The 13,622-nt window shown below is 34.3% G+C and overlaps 1 protein-coding gene and 1 long non-coding RNA gene across 6 annotated transcripts; one reads left to right on the plus strand and one right to left on the minus strand.

Moving 5' to 3' along the window:
- The first annotated feature begins 2,061 nt into the window (after positions 1–2,061).
- On the plus strand, positions 2,062–13,284 carry LOC131071880 (uncharacterized). Of its 2 annotated transcripts, none has more exons than XR_009112606.2 (3): positions 2,062–2,141; positions 2,781–2,834; positions 12,852–13,284. It is a non-coding gene; the product is annotated as an uncharacterized LOC131071880 (long non-coding RNA). The 2 variants fall into 2 exon arrangements; XR_009112607.2 differs by lacking the exon at positions 2,062–2,141 and adding an exon at positions 2,147–2,415.
- LOC131071879 (sulfate transporter 1.2) lies at positions 3,048–11,977 on the minus strand. Of its 4 annotated transcripts, none has more exons than XM_058007843.2 (14): positions 11,630–11,977; positions 10,302–10,953; positions 10,054–10,102; positions 8,744–8,948; positions 8,487–8,661; positions 8,199–8,264; positions 7,908–8,021; positions 7,650–7,766; positions 7,305–7,431; positions 6,902–7,188; positions 6,435–6,625; positions 4,021–4,106; positions 3,745–3,821; positions 3,048–3,592 (listed from the first exon to the last, which is right to left on the minus strand). In XM_058007843.2, the coding sequence occupies exons 2-14, from the start codon at positions 10,656–10,658 to the stop codon at positions 3,449–3,451; spliced, it is 1,995 nt and encodes a 664-aa protein (XP_057863826.1). In that variant the 5' UTR covers positions 10,659–10,953; positions 11,630–11,977; the 3' UTR covers positions 3,048–3,448. The 4 variants fall into 4 exon arrangements, with proteins under 4 accessions (XP_057863826.1, XP_057863825.1, XP_057863827.1 ...); XM_058007842.2 differs by having other exon boundaries at positions 10,302–11,091; XM_058007844.2 differs by lacking the exon at positions 11,630–11,977 and adding an exon at positions 11,314–11,607.
- Positions 13,285–13,622: the final 338 nt, after the last annotated feature.

The following is a 13,622-nucleotide window of genomic DNA, read 5'->3' on the forward strand; positions in this document are numbered from 1 at the left end:
AAAGATCAACTTGTACAAGAAAGAGTACACTGATCAAGTATTTGAATTACTCCCAAGGGGTTTTGCTAGTCCAACTCAATTGAAGGACAAACAAATATGGCTTAATGAATTAGAATCTAACCTATCATTAAGAATAAAAGGAATCATTAATACAGATGATACTTCCTTATTTGTCAAAACAATTGAGGAAATAGAGAAAATCAAATCACACTATGGTTTTCTAAATTCAGAGGTCAACAAAATGAGAAACTCTTGGAAAAGATTAGCCAAGATAAAGGGAAAAGTGATTAACTTCTCGTGGCCTGCTGATGATGTATACCAGAAGTGGACAAGAAATTACACGGTGTTGGATGTAGAGCAGTTATAAGAAGTTGCAACATAACAACAAGAAGAGGAAGCCACAGATGTTGAAAAGGACTTGTAACCGCTTCTTGGAAAAGATGGTTGTTTGTAACAAACTTTCTTTTGAAAGGTCTGAAGCTTGTGTGCATCCATGCTATTATAAATGGATACCAGGACTTCTAAAAAACGATCACAAGTAAATTTTAAGAAAACGCTGCATAAATTTATCTGAGCTTTCTTTAAGTCTTATGGAGAACATTTAAGTGTCTTGTAATATTTTCTGAATTAATATCAATATACAGACCATCAACTTTGAGCCTAGAATCTGTGTTGTCTTCAAGTGTGTTTGCAAATATTTGTTGTTTTCAATTTGAGTAATCTAGGGTTATTCATTTGACTATGGATTGTAAGGCATTCTTAAATAGATGCGTTTCTTAGCTTTTCTCTTCAGGAGGGGAATCAAATATGCAGGAATCATTTCTATCAGTAAATTCTTTGTGGGAGACTTTAAATTTGATGAATGCTATCTAGTTGTGATAAGGGCTAATTCTTATGTATGTCAGGCATATGTGGGGTTTTATAGAAGCCGAAGTGATGGGATGATTGGAGATGTTTAATTGTGAGATTATTGTTTGAACTTATATGACTCTGTGGCCTGGATAAGGCACTGGTATCTATTTGTGGTTATCTTTTACATATCTTGTAGGTCGATACTGAATATGAGCATAAGTTTTATTCCTTTTTTTCAGTTAGTTTTGAGGCGATAAGATTCATTGGTTTTCAAACTGGCTTACTGTGGGTCTGTCTTTTAAAAGTGTGAAGTCAATTCACATAAGGTATACTCGCCTGAACTTTGGATAAGTTCAAAGTGTAGAAGGTTCATCAAACCTTGTCATATGTTGCTCTAAAGTTTCCTTCTCCTTGATTTCTCTTTTGCAGACAGATTTTATTATTTTATTATAAGGGGTTTTAGGGGGAATCAAAATTTGAGAACAACATAATCAACTATTCACACACTATCATCATGCTCTCCATTTTTTTATAAGTCGTCTAAATGTCATGATGTCCATTTGAGCAGCAACTAGCACAAGTGCAATCACATACAATCCTTGGAGCTTATCCCAAATAATGGAGGTTCGATGTGTTGTTTCAATTATTTGTTTCACATTTGTTGTTTATTCATCTCCATCATTAGTCTAACATGAGTATATATTTTCAATTTGAGTTTTTGGATTTGTCATCATTGCTGATCTATTGGTTTTACAATTCACTTACACTTGTCCAACCCAAAAAAATGTTAAGACTGAAACATATACATCAAAATATATATTATTAATCACCTTGTAGCACACAATTAAGACTACATTGATAAGCCCTTGAGGCACTCCCATGCCCCTCTACATGATAGAGAGCTATTTGTCATGCTATATTTTGAAAGATTTGAAACCCAACTCTGAAACCCCTTATGTCTTACTATCTACCACTCTACCCCCATTTACTATAGGGATGATGCCTCTAATTGATATCACCATAGAATTAATTGCTTCTTTGATATGCCCTATAAAACTTTTTATCTTTTAATACACAACATCATAACTATTAAGACTCATCCGATAATCCTCTCCCCTAACTACCTCACAAAGAAAACCTCATCTGCCAATCCTCTTCCCTATCTACCTCTCAAATAGATGTCCACATGGTCCTCCATCGTATGATGGGAGACAGCTAGGTCCTAATATCTAGGACCTCACAAAGACGAGCACTATAATTTCATCTTAAAATCGCCTACTCTAACATGGGTAAGAAGAATAATGAATGCTGCAGAAAATTGCTTTGAGATCTATTTGTTGAGTTATCCTTGCATAAAGCTCTGTAAACATAAGCTTATCTCTTATTTTTATTTGCAAAAGCAAGGGAGCTCTCTTACCTGTAATTGGATTATATGCTCAGTCGGTTTAGAATTTTGATGTGGCATTTAATTGTATCCTCATAGTGAGTTTACCTTAAAAGAAAAACAGCAAAATTGGCAAAATTTAAGTATCACCCTTGAGAATCGAGACAACAAAAATTCTGGTACAGAACTCCATTACTTGCCAAGTTTGTTCTGTGTTTTATTTCTTTTACAAAGTCCAGATATCAACGAAGTTGGGACTAAAGGGCGCCAATCTTCATTGCGATGCTACTTTAAGATTTTGAGCAAAAAATTGCATGCCATAATCCCTTTATACGAACAATACCTCAAAGTTCAAATTAACTTCGTGCAAAGTTTAGCTTAACTCATTTTCATGTTTCTTATCCCCATTAATAACAGGCATTATGAATGTATTTCCAGAGCCGGTCCATGATTCTCTTTTTGGGCATATAGCCATTGAATTCTGAAGCATGTGCGAGGATTTTATCTACCTATTTATTGATATAATTGTTTCTTTGATTTTCAGGGTTGTTTCCTTTTCAAAAATGTATTGCAAGAGATGAACCATCATAATCTTTAGGTATGCATAAGCTATTCTCTCAGTACTTTCATCATAATCTTTAGGTATGTATAAGTTATTCTCTCATAACTGTGCTTACTCCATTGCACGTTAATGTTTTAACTTGAGAAGCTGCTGTATTTTTTCAGTTCTGTGACTCTATAGGAATCTATATCCGTGCATTCTTCCTCCCATCTTTGTAATTACATAAAAGAAAACCAATTTACAATCTGATTTAAATCAATTTATTAATATCTTTATTTTTAAGAAGGGGGATTTGCAGAACAAGTTAAACATACTGCTCCAAAACCTAATAAAGGAATAGGAACCCACACCCATACACTCTTCTTGGAGCTCGCATATGAAAACTAATTTACAATCTGCTTTAACCAGATTATTTTATTTTTAAATTTATTTTTTCAAGGGCTTTGCAGAACTAGCGAAAGAAATTGCAAACAAAAGACCATAAATTGGTCGAAGATTGATTCGTTAGGAATCAATATTTCATTCCGAGCGATCCCAAACCTTAAAAAAGTAGATTTCACACACACTGATCCTACTCTTCTATGTAAATCTGGCGAAGGATCAGTTGACACCCATAAGTGGCTTCTGTACATGCCTGCCTTGTGTTTTCCTCAAACATCAAATTTTAAGTGACGAGAACAAACTTGTACAGCCTCCCCAACTGTGAGGAAGATCTGATCCTGTCCTATTTCTTCAATAAAGCTGGACGCATGAAGCTTTTCAATTACCGATGCTGCTGGATTTGCAAGTGCTAGCTGTGAACAGAAAACTACTAAAGGATGAGAAGAAGAGTATACAGATGGTGGTCGGTAATTCCAAGCAGCAAGCAGAAGCTTTACTAACCGTTTGGATCTGTTAAGGTTCACCATTACAACAAAGATTTAAACAAACTGGGTGAAGACCTAACCTGCATATTACGTTTATGTAGTGTTTTATGGAGATCCTCCAAGGCATGAATCCCACTAGTGTCTATATTGATGATAGCTGCAACCAGAGATAATTACCATCATTAGTCAAGAAAGAAACATTTAAGAGCTAATAAGTGAGTACCAAGATGCCGGTGAGCCACATACATTGATCAGTGTTTCCAGTACTTTACTCAATTTTCCCAGTTCAGAGCTAAGAAGATAATCAGCTTATATTTATGAGAGTATTAAAGTGAAATCTCTGAAATGGAACTTACGGGACATTTCAATGATTAGGAATTGTGGTTTCATTTGACCTTTCTCCTGTAGTTTTTCTTCTTCATCATCTATCCACCTAAGAATCCTGCAAAAGGACAGCCCATACGTCAGAATCATTTGTTATTTTGCTGTTAGCTTCTTGACACTAGCATTTGATCCCTCATACTCAAAATGTATGCTTTTATTGTTATGACAAAGCTAGCGGCTAGCAGCACAACACAGGTTTTTGCTAAAAACCATGAAGATGTTTGCAAGTTACTCTGAAAAAGACTCTGTGAAGAGCCAATTTTGATTCGGCACACCTCAATGCCTGCCAATAAGTAGAACTCCAAACATTGAATATAATGTATGCTTTTATTGTTATGACAAAGCTAGTGGCTAGCAGCACAACACAGGTTTTTGCTAAAAATCATGAGGATGTTTACAAGTTACTATGGAAAAGACTCTGTGAAGAGCCAATATTAATTTGGCACACCTCAATGCCTGCCAATAATTAGAGCTCCAAACATTAAATATTCTATTTTAGTAACTCCACTAAATTATAATTATCCATCTAAGATGCAGCTAAATCATGTGCAAGTGTTTTTAGTCATGACTTATCGCAGAGAACTGAAAATTTCAAGAGACATTTTTCAGCATTCCTTTGGAAGATAAGAATTTCCTCTATATATAAACCAAATTCAGTAGCTCTCACTGCCTTGCACTGCATCATTTTATAAATTTGTGTCTTTGTACAACAATTTCAGCAAATATTTTCAAATTCCACTCACTATTATCATAGGATTCCTAATTGGTTTTGTGATAATTAGTTGTTAATAACCTTTGCTTCTACCTTGGACTAATTTAGTGACTATTTTTTCTTTGGAACATTTGCTTATGTTACTGCATTAAAGACTTTGTCTAGTAACTGCTTATTTATGTGCTCAGCTGTAAGTTGATGCAAATAACATAACAGATAACTAAAATGAAAAATCAATCTGACTACATAAAAGGAGATAGGAGAAACAATGGATATAGGAAATAATGGAGATCAAACCCTACTAAGCATGTGAATGGTATCATCTTTCATGTTTTTGATGTTTTGCATGTTTTAGGTTCTTCATTAGTGTATAGTAGATCTTAATTGTAGAACTAGGGTTTTATGTGGTTGGATCTTTGTTGGATTTACAATAATTTAACATTCCAGTTTCACCGTATACAATCATTAATGTATGTGTCAAGAATCTCGGTAAGAAATATAAAGCTGAAACTGCTTTTGACACACAGAAAATACTGATTCATTAAAATAAAATATAAAAAAGACAAAATCATCATACTAACACGGACTTCTGTTTAACTTCACTTGTATCACCAGGTCTGAAAGGTCTATGAATGTTTTAATTGTTGGAAATATCAATGCTTGAAATTATTTATCAAGTCTAAGGCATTTTAGGGGCTCTTCTCGTATATTCTAAGTCACTAATTTTATTTGGCTTCCATTTGTTAGCCGGAAGGTTGAAGCTTTTATTGACTTGAAAAGGAAGTAGACTTTTATGTCTTTAGAGGTTCAAATCATTTGTTGACAGTTCTATGGCCAATTATAGCATGTTATTCATTGACATTCAGTCTTAGGGAAAAATCTTTCTGCTTGGCCAGTGGACTGATATAATACTTTTCATCTGGAAGCAGACTGATTCTTCTGAGTCTTATATAGAAAAGAACAGGACCAACAGTTTCAACTTCCCTGGCCTCATCATTTTCTTTGGTTTGGTGCACACTTAATCTCATACTCAAAGATAAATTCAAGCTATGAATGAGACAAACAATGGTTTCAAGCACGGTGAGAATGATCTAGATTCTAGAATATAGTTTATCTAGGCATCCACTCTACTCTTATCTGCTTGGCCTTGCCCATTACACTTATTTTAGCAATTTCCTCTCTTCCTCTGCTAGTAAGCCTTCAAGCTTGATATATAATAAAATATCTGTTTATAGAGGATGGCAATGTTTGCTCCATACTGATTGTTGACCTTGTTACCAGAAAGGCTGTGTATGTTATCAGTTTGACTTCTTTTACCATTGGAAGATATTTCACCATCATACCATTTAAGAAAGAATTATTAAGAAAATATCACTTAATATGTTAAGATAAAGTCAATAGAGGCTCAAGTGGATGCTAGTTTGCACGCTCATAAAGGTGTTTAGCTGTTAACAGGATCAAAAACACATATTCTTTGAAATGTTATATATTAAAAGAGTGAACACATCTCACAAAATAAATTCTTGAAAAGATGAAGAAGAACATGGTCAAAATGCAATAAGAATTGTAATATAGATCTGCATTCAGATGGAAGCACAGTGCTTATTAAGAAACTCTTCTATATACAAGAACGCATATATTCCCCATAAATAAACCAAATGAAACAACTCTTACCTCTCTCGGACATAATTTGCATTTGAGAAGTACAATGCAGAATCAATGCGGACAATAAGAATGCCAGGAATTTTGGCAGCATCTGGATATTGTTCAATATTCCGATAAATATTTGTTCCAGGAATTTTCCCCAATAGAGCTGTATGTGGCCTTGTCACATGTAGAAGAATTTTCGCAAATGACAGAGAAACCTGTTTCAAAGCCATTGGAAGTAAGGTTAAGAAGCCAACTTTCTTTGAGAATAAATGCTTGTAGGAAAGCAATTGTAAAAACTGATTCCAAATTTTATCCACACACACACACATAAACACTTGTAGGAAAGCATAAATTAAAGTTCATCACAGATTTTATACACACACAAGTGTGCGTCTAGAGATAGAGCAAAGCCTGAAAAACAACTACCCTCCTCAGTTTTCTACACAAAATGGCAAAGACCCAGACCACTTATTTGGTACTTAGTAACTTACAGCAATCAAAAGGCCAATTTCAATAGAGACAAAAACTACACCAAAGAAGGCTCCCATGCAGGCAATAAAGTCTAGTTTATCAGTTTTCCAGATGAGGCGTGCTGCCTTGATGTCAATTAAACCAATGACTGCATTGATGATGATAGCAGATAAGATTGCATTTGGAGTGTACTTGAAGAGTGGTGTAATCACTAAAAGCGTCAGCAAAACCATGGTTGACATCACAACATTTGAAACTGCTGTTTGACAGCCTGCACTATAGTTCACTGCTGAGCGTGAGAAGGAGCCTGTGAAAGAAAACGAGCAAACACTTAAACAAACAAATATATAAGATTGATGAATTTAAAATACAAAATGTAAAGAATGGGAAGAGAAGATCACAAATGCAGAGTTTTAAAATAACCTGTTGCAACATAGCATGAAGTCAATGAGCCTGCTACATTCATGAGACCCATTGCTATCATTTCTTTGTTTCCATCTAAATGGTAGTCCTTTAATGCTGCAAATGTCCTTCCTATTGCAACAGCTTCCTGAAATAGTCCTCATGTAAATGAATGATATCAGTATCTGGTTTGATCAACATAAGCATGTAAAAGTCTAAGCTCAGTATTTAGTCTAGCACATAAACATTGTCAAACAATAAGTTCTATATATCATTGGCACTCAGCGTCAAGCATCTTCTCCTTATCAACAAGAAAAATGGCATGAAGAAGATTTAGTGATTACTGCACTAGATATTTTACCATACCGTAAGAGCAATCAAAGCAGCCACAAAACCAATTTTAACACCTTTTGCAAGAAGGTCTCCACTGAATGCAAGTTCACTTGCTGAACTAGGGTTTACTCCTTTCTTAATATGATTAACCTGTTAAATAGAATATTTCAGTATAATCATCCTAAATTAAAAGTACCTAACGATCACCACAACTTGACTCTCCTTCCCCTTATCCATCAAACAAAAAATAAATAAGAACTATCACAAGAACTAGAGGATAAGTTGGCTTACAATTTGCACACCATGTTTATCTGCACGTGTCAAAAAGACAAGGAGAGTTGACAAAATGACTGATATCAATGGGGCTACAGCTGGCACCCAGAAAAATCGTTTGTTTTTCTTGCCCTGTTCAAAGTTGATTACAATTTAGAGTGTGTTAATTGAATTTGTATGGAAACTTTCATCAATGACAAACACTGCCTAAATGCCAACTGCAGATCAGGTTTTTCAGAGATATAAGTTTTGCAATTAGAAACTTCCAAAGCAGAATATTCTTCTGCAATACTAAGACAGGGGACTTACAATATATTTAGCTGTCATAAGAAAACTCAGGAAGATTGTTCCTATCAAAATTGTCTCCCAATTCCACTGTAAAATAATAAAATAAATTAAACAATATGGCTCAAGAAAATAGGAGCTTGATTTCTTAAAGCAATTCTAACTTTCAGCAGTACTGCATTGCATAAACAATCTATCTTCAAAAGAATTTGGTTGATTTGAAAGATCCAAGAATTAAAAGATAGATAGTTACGAAAATTATACTATACAATTGCACAGCATAAGAACAGGAGAACGATTGAAAATACATACTCCATGATGAACTGCGCCAAATACAGACTTCATTACAGAGATAATGTCTGTTTTCTTTGTGAAATTCTGTATGCCAAGGAATCCTTTCAGCTGTTGTAGTGCAATTGTAATGGCAGCACCTCCCATGAAACCAACAATTGATGCATGTGATAGAAAGTCAATGAGGAAACCAAGCCTGACCAAAAGAGATTTCATTAGATAATGGTGCATTAAAAGCAGCAGACTTGCTCTGCAAATGTGTATATATGTATGCATACCTGCAGATTCCAAGCAATGCCTGGAAAGCACCAGCAAAAAAGGTTGATGTGAATATAAGACGGAGGTAATCATGAGATTTAACATCATCTATTTCCTTCCTGGCCAATGTTCCCAACAAGATGGAAACAACAGCTACTGGCCCAATTGCAATATCCCTGGAGCTTCCCATTGCAGCATATATCAATGGAGGTACAAAGCTAGTGTCTTCAAATGTCAAAGAGAGAAACAAATGCAAAACAGTTAGTCACCCATCTAACCATTGGAGCAAATAGCACAGCAATTATATTGCGTTTTAGCAATCTGCCGTTAATCAATAGCCAGAAGCTTATAACAATCAAGTTTTGTTGTTCACTAAAGCTATAGAAAGGACTCCCCTAGAACAGGCATCTAAGAGAGCTTGTAAACCGCAAGCAATTATTCTTTATTATGAAATGCTAACTTTTCACAAGATTTTCAAAATAAGTAGATTGGTCAACTTTTCCAAGAATCAATGAACCACAAACAAATACATCGGGGACTCTTTAATATGAAAAGGTAAAGCACTATGCAAAACAGGTGATTTTTTATGGACTACTTCTAGTGAATCAGGTAATTTTTTACACTATTTTCAAGAATTATATTGCCAAAAATTCCCAATAACAAAAAAACTACAAATAACTAAATATGGCTACTCCTTGTTTTTCGAGAACCACGTATTTGATTGGAAATTAAAAATCCTTTTTGTTTACAAAAAAATTCATCTAAGGGCGAAATTAAACTTGAAACACCCCCACTAGATTGAAGACACTGATAACAACAAATAAATTTTGCCATCTTGAAATTAGCTCGTCTTAGAAATCTTCAAAAACTGACTTTGTCCACACATTAAGCTACTCTTTATTGTTTAGTTCTAAACAATTATGCAAAACAGAGGATTATGTTTGGGTTGTATTTTGCCGATTTTCACAAATTTTTAAAACATCAGAATGGAAAATTCTACTACAATGGACAGTAAATCTCAACCTTTTTAAAAAACATTAGCCTGTGATATAAATACATTTCTTAATTTCAAAACTATAGATTAGATGATAAAATATTCGAGCCACTCCTCTGAAGTGCTAAACTGTCATTCCAAGCAGATTCTGTCTTTAAAGTTTTTCTTGGCTATTTTTTTCCATAAATATGCGTAAGGCTATGAAATTTGTCAAAATTTTATAAGAACTACTATAGGCTATGTTACATATATATGTTATTTTTTTGAAACGAAAAGATTGATAAATAATTTTGTTTAAAAATTTTGCCCTAATGAGAAGTGGACAAAGATACTTACAAAGGCCATATTGAGGAGACAAGTTAGCCAATTTTGCATATCCAATATCCTAACCAGGCCAAAAGTGGGACACTTAGATTAATGCAATAACAGCTAGCAATCTTCATAACAAAATCATTCAATAACTGCACTCAAGGCTACAATGTTACCACGCTTGTTATCATGTGTTGCCAATAAATTCGAAAATTTAGAGGTTTATTTGCAAAACCTGTAAAATCTTGAAAACATAAGGAGGCGGTAGTCCATACCTGAGGAATGCAGAGACTGGCAATTGTTAAGCCTGCAATCAAATCTCCCTTGAACTTGCTCAACGAATAAGACTTTCCCCATTCAAGCACGGGGAACACTGCCTCTGCACCCAGTTTGAATTTCTTCGACCTGGGCTGGCGCTTGAACTGGCGAAGAGGGTCATCAGGAAACAAGGTCTCCTTCAATGCAGCCTTGAATTCTTTCATCAGCTCCAAACGAGGCGGAGCGCCTACCTTATATACAGGGACATCATCCATAGTTTTACGAGAAGAGGGGCAGCTTGCAACGTCTAATTCATTGGAATCATGTCCAGTGCCAGCCGGGTCAAACCCAGGTGGAGGATTTACATGCCCCATGTTAACTACTTACCCCAAAGAATCCTCAAAATTAGCCGACTTCCTCAATGTTTTCCAACCAATTCTTTATCCCCTTACCCAAAGCTCGCCCCTATCCAAAAACCCAAAGAGATCTTTTTGCAATTCTTTCCGCCTAGTATATAATTTTGTCGTGCTTTCTTATCCCGCCTGATTTTAACATCTAATTCATATACTACACCCTCAGATTTTCACTCTCAGTGAGCCACCGTCAACTAGGGCGATTGGAATTTCCTGATTTCAGTTCAGATAAGTCAGAACTGACAATGGCGGTCCTCTGAAAACAGCAAAATCAATTATTATTCTTCGCGCTTTTTACATTGCATAGTCAGTCGAATTTTTAAACAACTAGAATCCTGCTTCTCGCATCATCTAAGCCGCCAAAGTATAATGTACGTATCAAAGTGTCAAACAACTGCAAAAAAAAAAAAGAAAAATCTCTCTCAGACAAAAATCCTTAGTCAAGTCAAAGAAGTAAAACAAAAGCTGCATGCCAAAGTAATAGCGTGCCATGCAATTCAACATTCAAAAGGCAATTTGTCAAAAATCTGAGAGAGCGACTAGGATTAAGACAAGGGAATATCTGTTTTCATGTCATACAAAATAAACAATCGAATCCAGTAGACAACATATTTACCAAATTGGGCTAGAGAAAGCGGCAATTGATTCGAAGCATAAATGCAAATTAATTTAGGACCAAGGATAGGTGCATTTCCACCGTTTCACAGTAAACAAGAAATTCGATTCATTTATTGAAAGCCTACATAACATTGAGCGATTCTTTAAAGCTTCAAATTCAAGGAAGAGATCCACTCTGTCTCTAGCATGGGTGGTCCTTATATAGTTTCCAATAGCTGGCCCTTCAACACTTGTTTTGAATTCCGAATGAAAAGGTGATAGGAATGAAAATGTCAAACTGAGGACGTGGGATTTCGAAGCCGAGAGAATCTAACCTGTTCGGACGGGAAGGCGTCTACATACGATGCATCTAATTTTCCTTCTGCGCCATTCACGGTCCCACCAAGGTGTGCTGACTTTCAGAATGCCCTTTACTAGAGGGGAGGAATAGGAGCCATGGTAGGCAACAATCCTGACCTTACAAAGTGTGCAGCACTGTGAATTATTTTCTCCATTGGGCCAGTAGATAGATTCCTAGTTTCAGTTTCTTTGAATGATTCCTTTGAAACTAGGAATTGGGTAGTAAGTTTCTTGGATGTTCATGATTGCATGGATTTGATTCCATTGCATGACATAAGTGCTTAGCTTCTCCAAAGTGCTAAAGCTGAAAAGTACCTGTGTTGGTCTATGTGACTCCTAGGAGATTTAAGTAAACAAGATGGCCCTTACAGTGTGTCCTAGTGGGTCTCACACTAGACATTATTTTAACTTTTGTTATTGGGAAAGAACAAGTTATTAGTGGATATTTAGATTAAAACGTCGTTTTGTTTCTTAAAATTTGTCTTTTAGATATGATGTTCTATTATCTTACCTTTGGTCATGGGGAAAGAATAGATTGTGAGAGAAATTTATATTAAAATATTGCTTCTTAAAATTTGTCTTTGGATATGATGTTTGATTATCTTAGCCTTTGTTATTGTGAAAGAATAAATTATTAGAAGAAATATAGATTGAAATGTTGCTTACGAAATTTGTCTTTTGGATATTGATTTTTTATTATCTTAACCTTTGTCATTAGGAAATGACAAATTATTAGAATAAATTTCGATTAAAATGTCATTTCTTAAAACTTGTCTTTTAGATATGATGTTTTATTATATTCATCTTTTGTGATTTGAAAAGAATAAATTATTAAGAGAAATTTGGATTACAATGTCACTTCTTAAAAGTTGTCTTATGGATACCATGTTTTATTATCTTAACCTTTCTTATTGGGAAAGCACAAATCACTATAGGAAATTTAGACTAAAAAATCACTTCTTAGTTGTCTTTTAGATATGATGTTTTACTATCTTAACCTTTCTTATTGGGAAAGATCAAATTATTAGTGGAAATTTAGATCAAAATGTCACTTCTTAAAAGGTGTCTTTTAGATATTATGTTTTATTAGGATTCATGTCTAGTTTTTTAGTGAACTTTATTGATTTTTATATTATGCATGGTGATTTAAAAGAATTCATCTTTCATGAATGTGAATGGTTCATTTATTGCATCTAGGTGATGTTTATTCAGACGAAGGTGATGCGTACAAAGGCATCAATACTTCTTAGGAGGTCACCCATCCCAATACTACTCCAACTCGAGTATAATTAATCATAGTCTCTCCTTAGATCAAGGCTATTTAATTACTTGTCTCATCCCTCATGAACATGATTTAGCATTTTGGATGTTTTGAGCAACGAATTATATTTTGAATGTTTTGCAAATAGTACTAGTAGCAAGCTAAATGGGCCTATCTTTAGGAAAACTTTCTAATTAAGTATGTTTTAATCAAAGTAGCACTAGGATGGGTGAGATCTTAGAAGTCTATATGTTTCACCCTTGTGATCATCACCTAGATGTAATGAGTGCCAAGTAGACCATTTGTACTCATGGGAGATGAGTCCATGTGAACTACTCATGAAATATGAGTCAATAAGTTTGACTCAAAATCTTAGCAACTGAATCTTGATAAAACATCATAATTTAAATAAACTATTCATAATTTAATTTTACTTTTTGAAAAGTCACCCTTTATTATTTCATAATTATTTTATTTGTTTTACTTTGAAAATTGTAGTAAATTATATACTTATATGTTATTTTTTAATTATTTTATTTGTAAACACTAATATATATTTTAAAATTTTATTTATTTTTATTTAAACTATAAATACCTACTTTTCTACTTTAAAAAAAATAATTAGTTGACAAAGTAGTTTGTTTTTGGTTTATATGTATATGTTTTATTTCTATATATTATATGTTTGATATTCTTAATGTTTTTAA

This window comes from Cryptomeria japonica, chromosome 10 (assembly GCF_030272615.1).
Source record: "Cryptomeria japonica chromosome 10, Sugi_1.0, whole genome shotgun sequence".
NCBI classification, from domain to species: Eukaryota; Viridiplantae; Streptophyta; class Pinopsida; order Cupressales; family Cupressaceae; genus Cryptomeria; species Cryptomeria japonica.

What these genes read in the sequence shown, in the direction of transcription:
- LOC131071879 (XM_058007843.2), bottom strand. Translation starts at nt 10,658, where the DNA reads ATGGGGCATGTAAATCCTCCACCTGGGTTTGACCCGGCTGGCACTGGA. An exon ending in CCAGTCTCTGCATTCCTCAG is followed by an intron (nt 10,103 to 10,301) that starts GTATGGACTACC and finishes TGGCCTGGTTAG; the next exon opens with GATATTGGATATGCAAAATT. An exon ending in TTCATGCTATGTTGCAACAG is followed by an intron (nt 7,189 to 7,304) that starts GTTATTTTAAAA and finishes TTTCTTTCACAG; the next exon opens with GCTCCTTCTCACGCTCAGCA.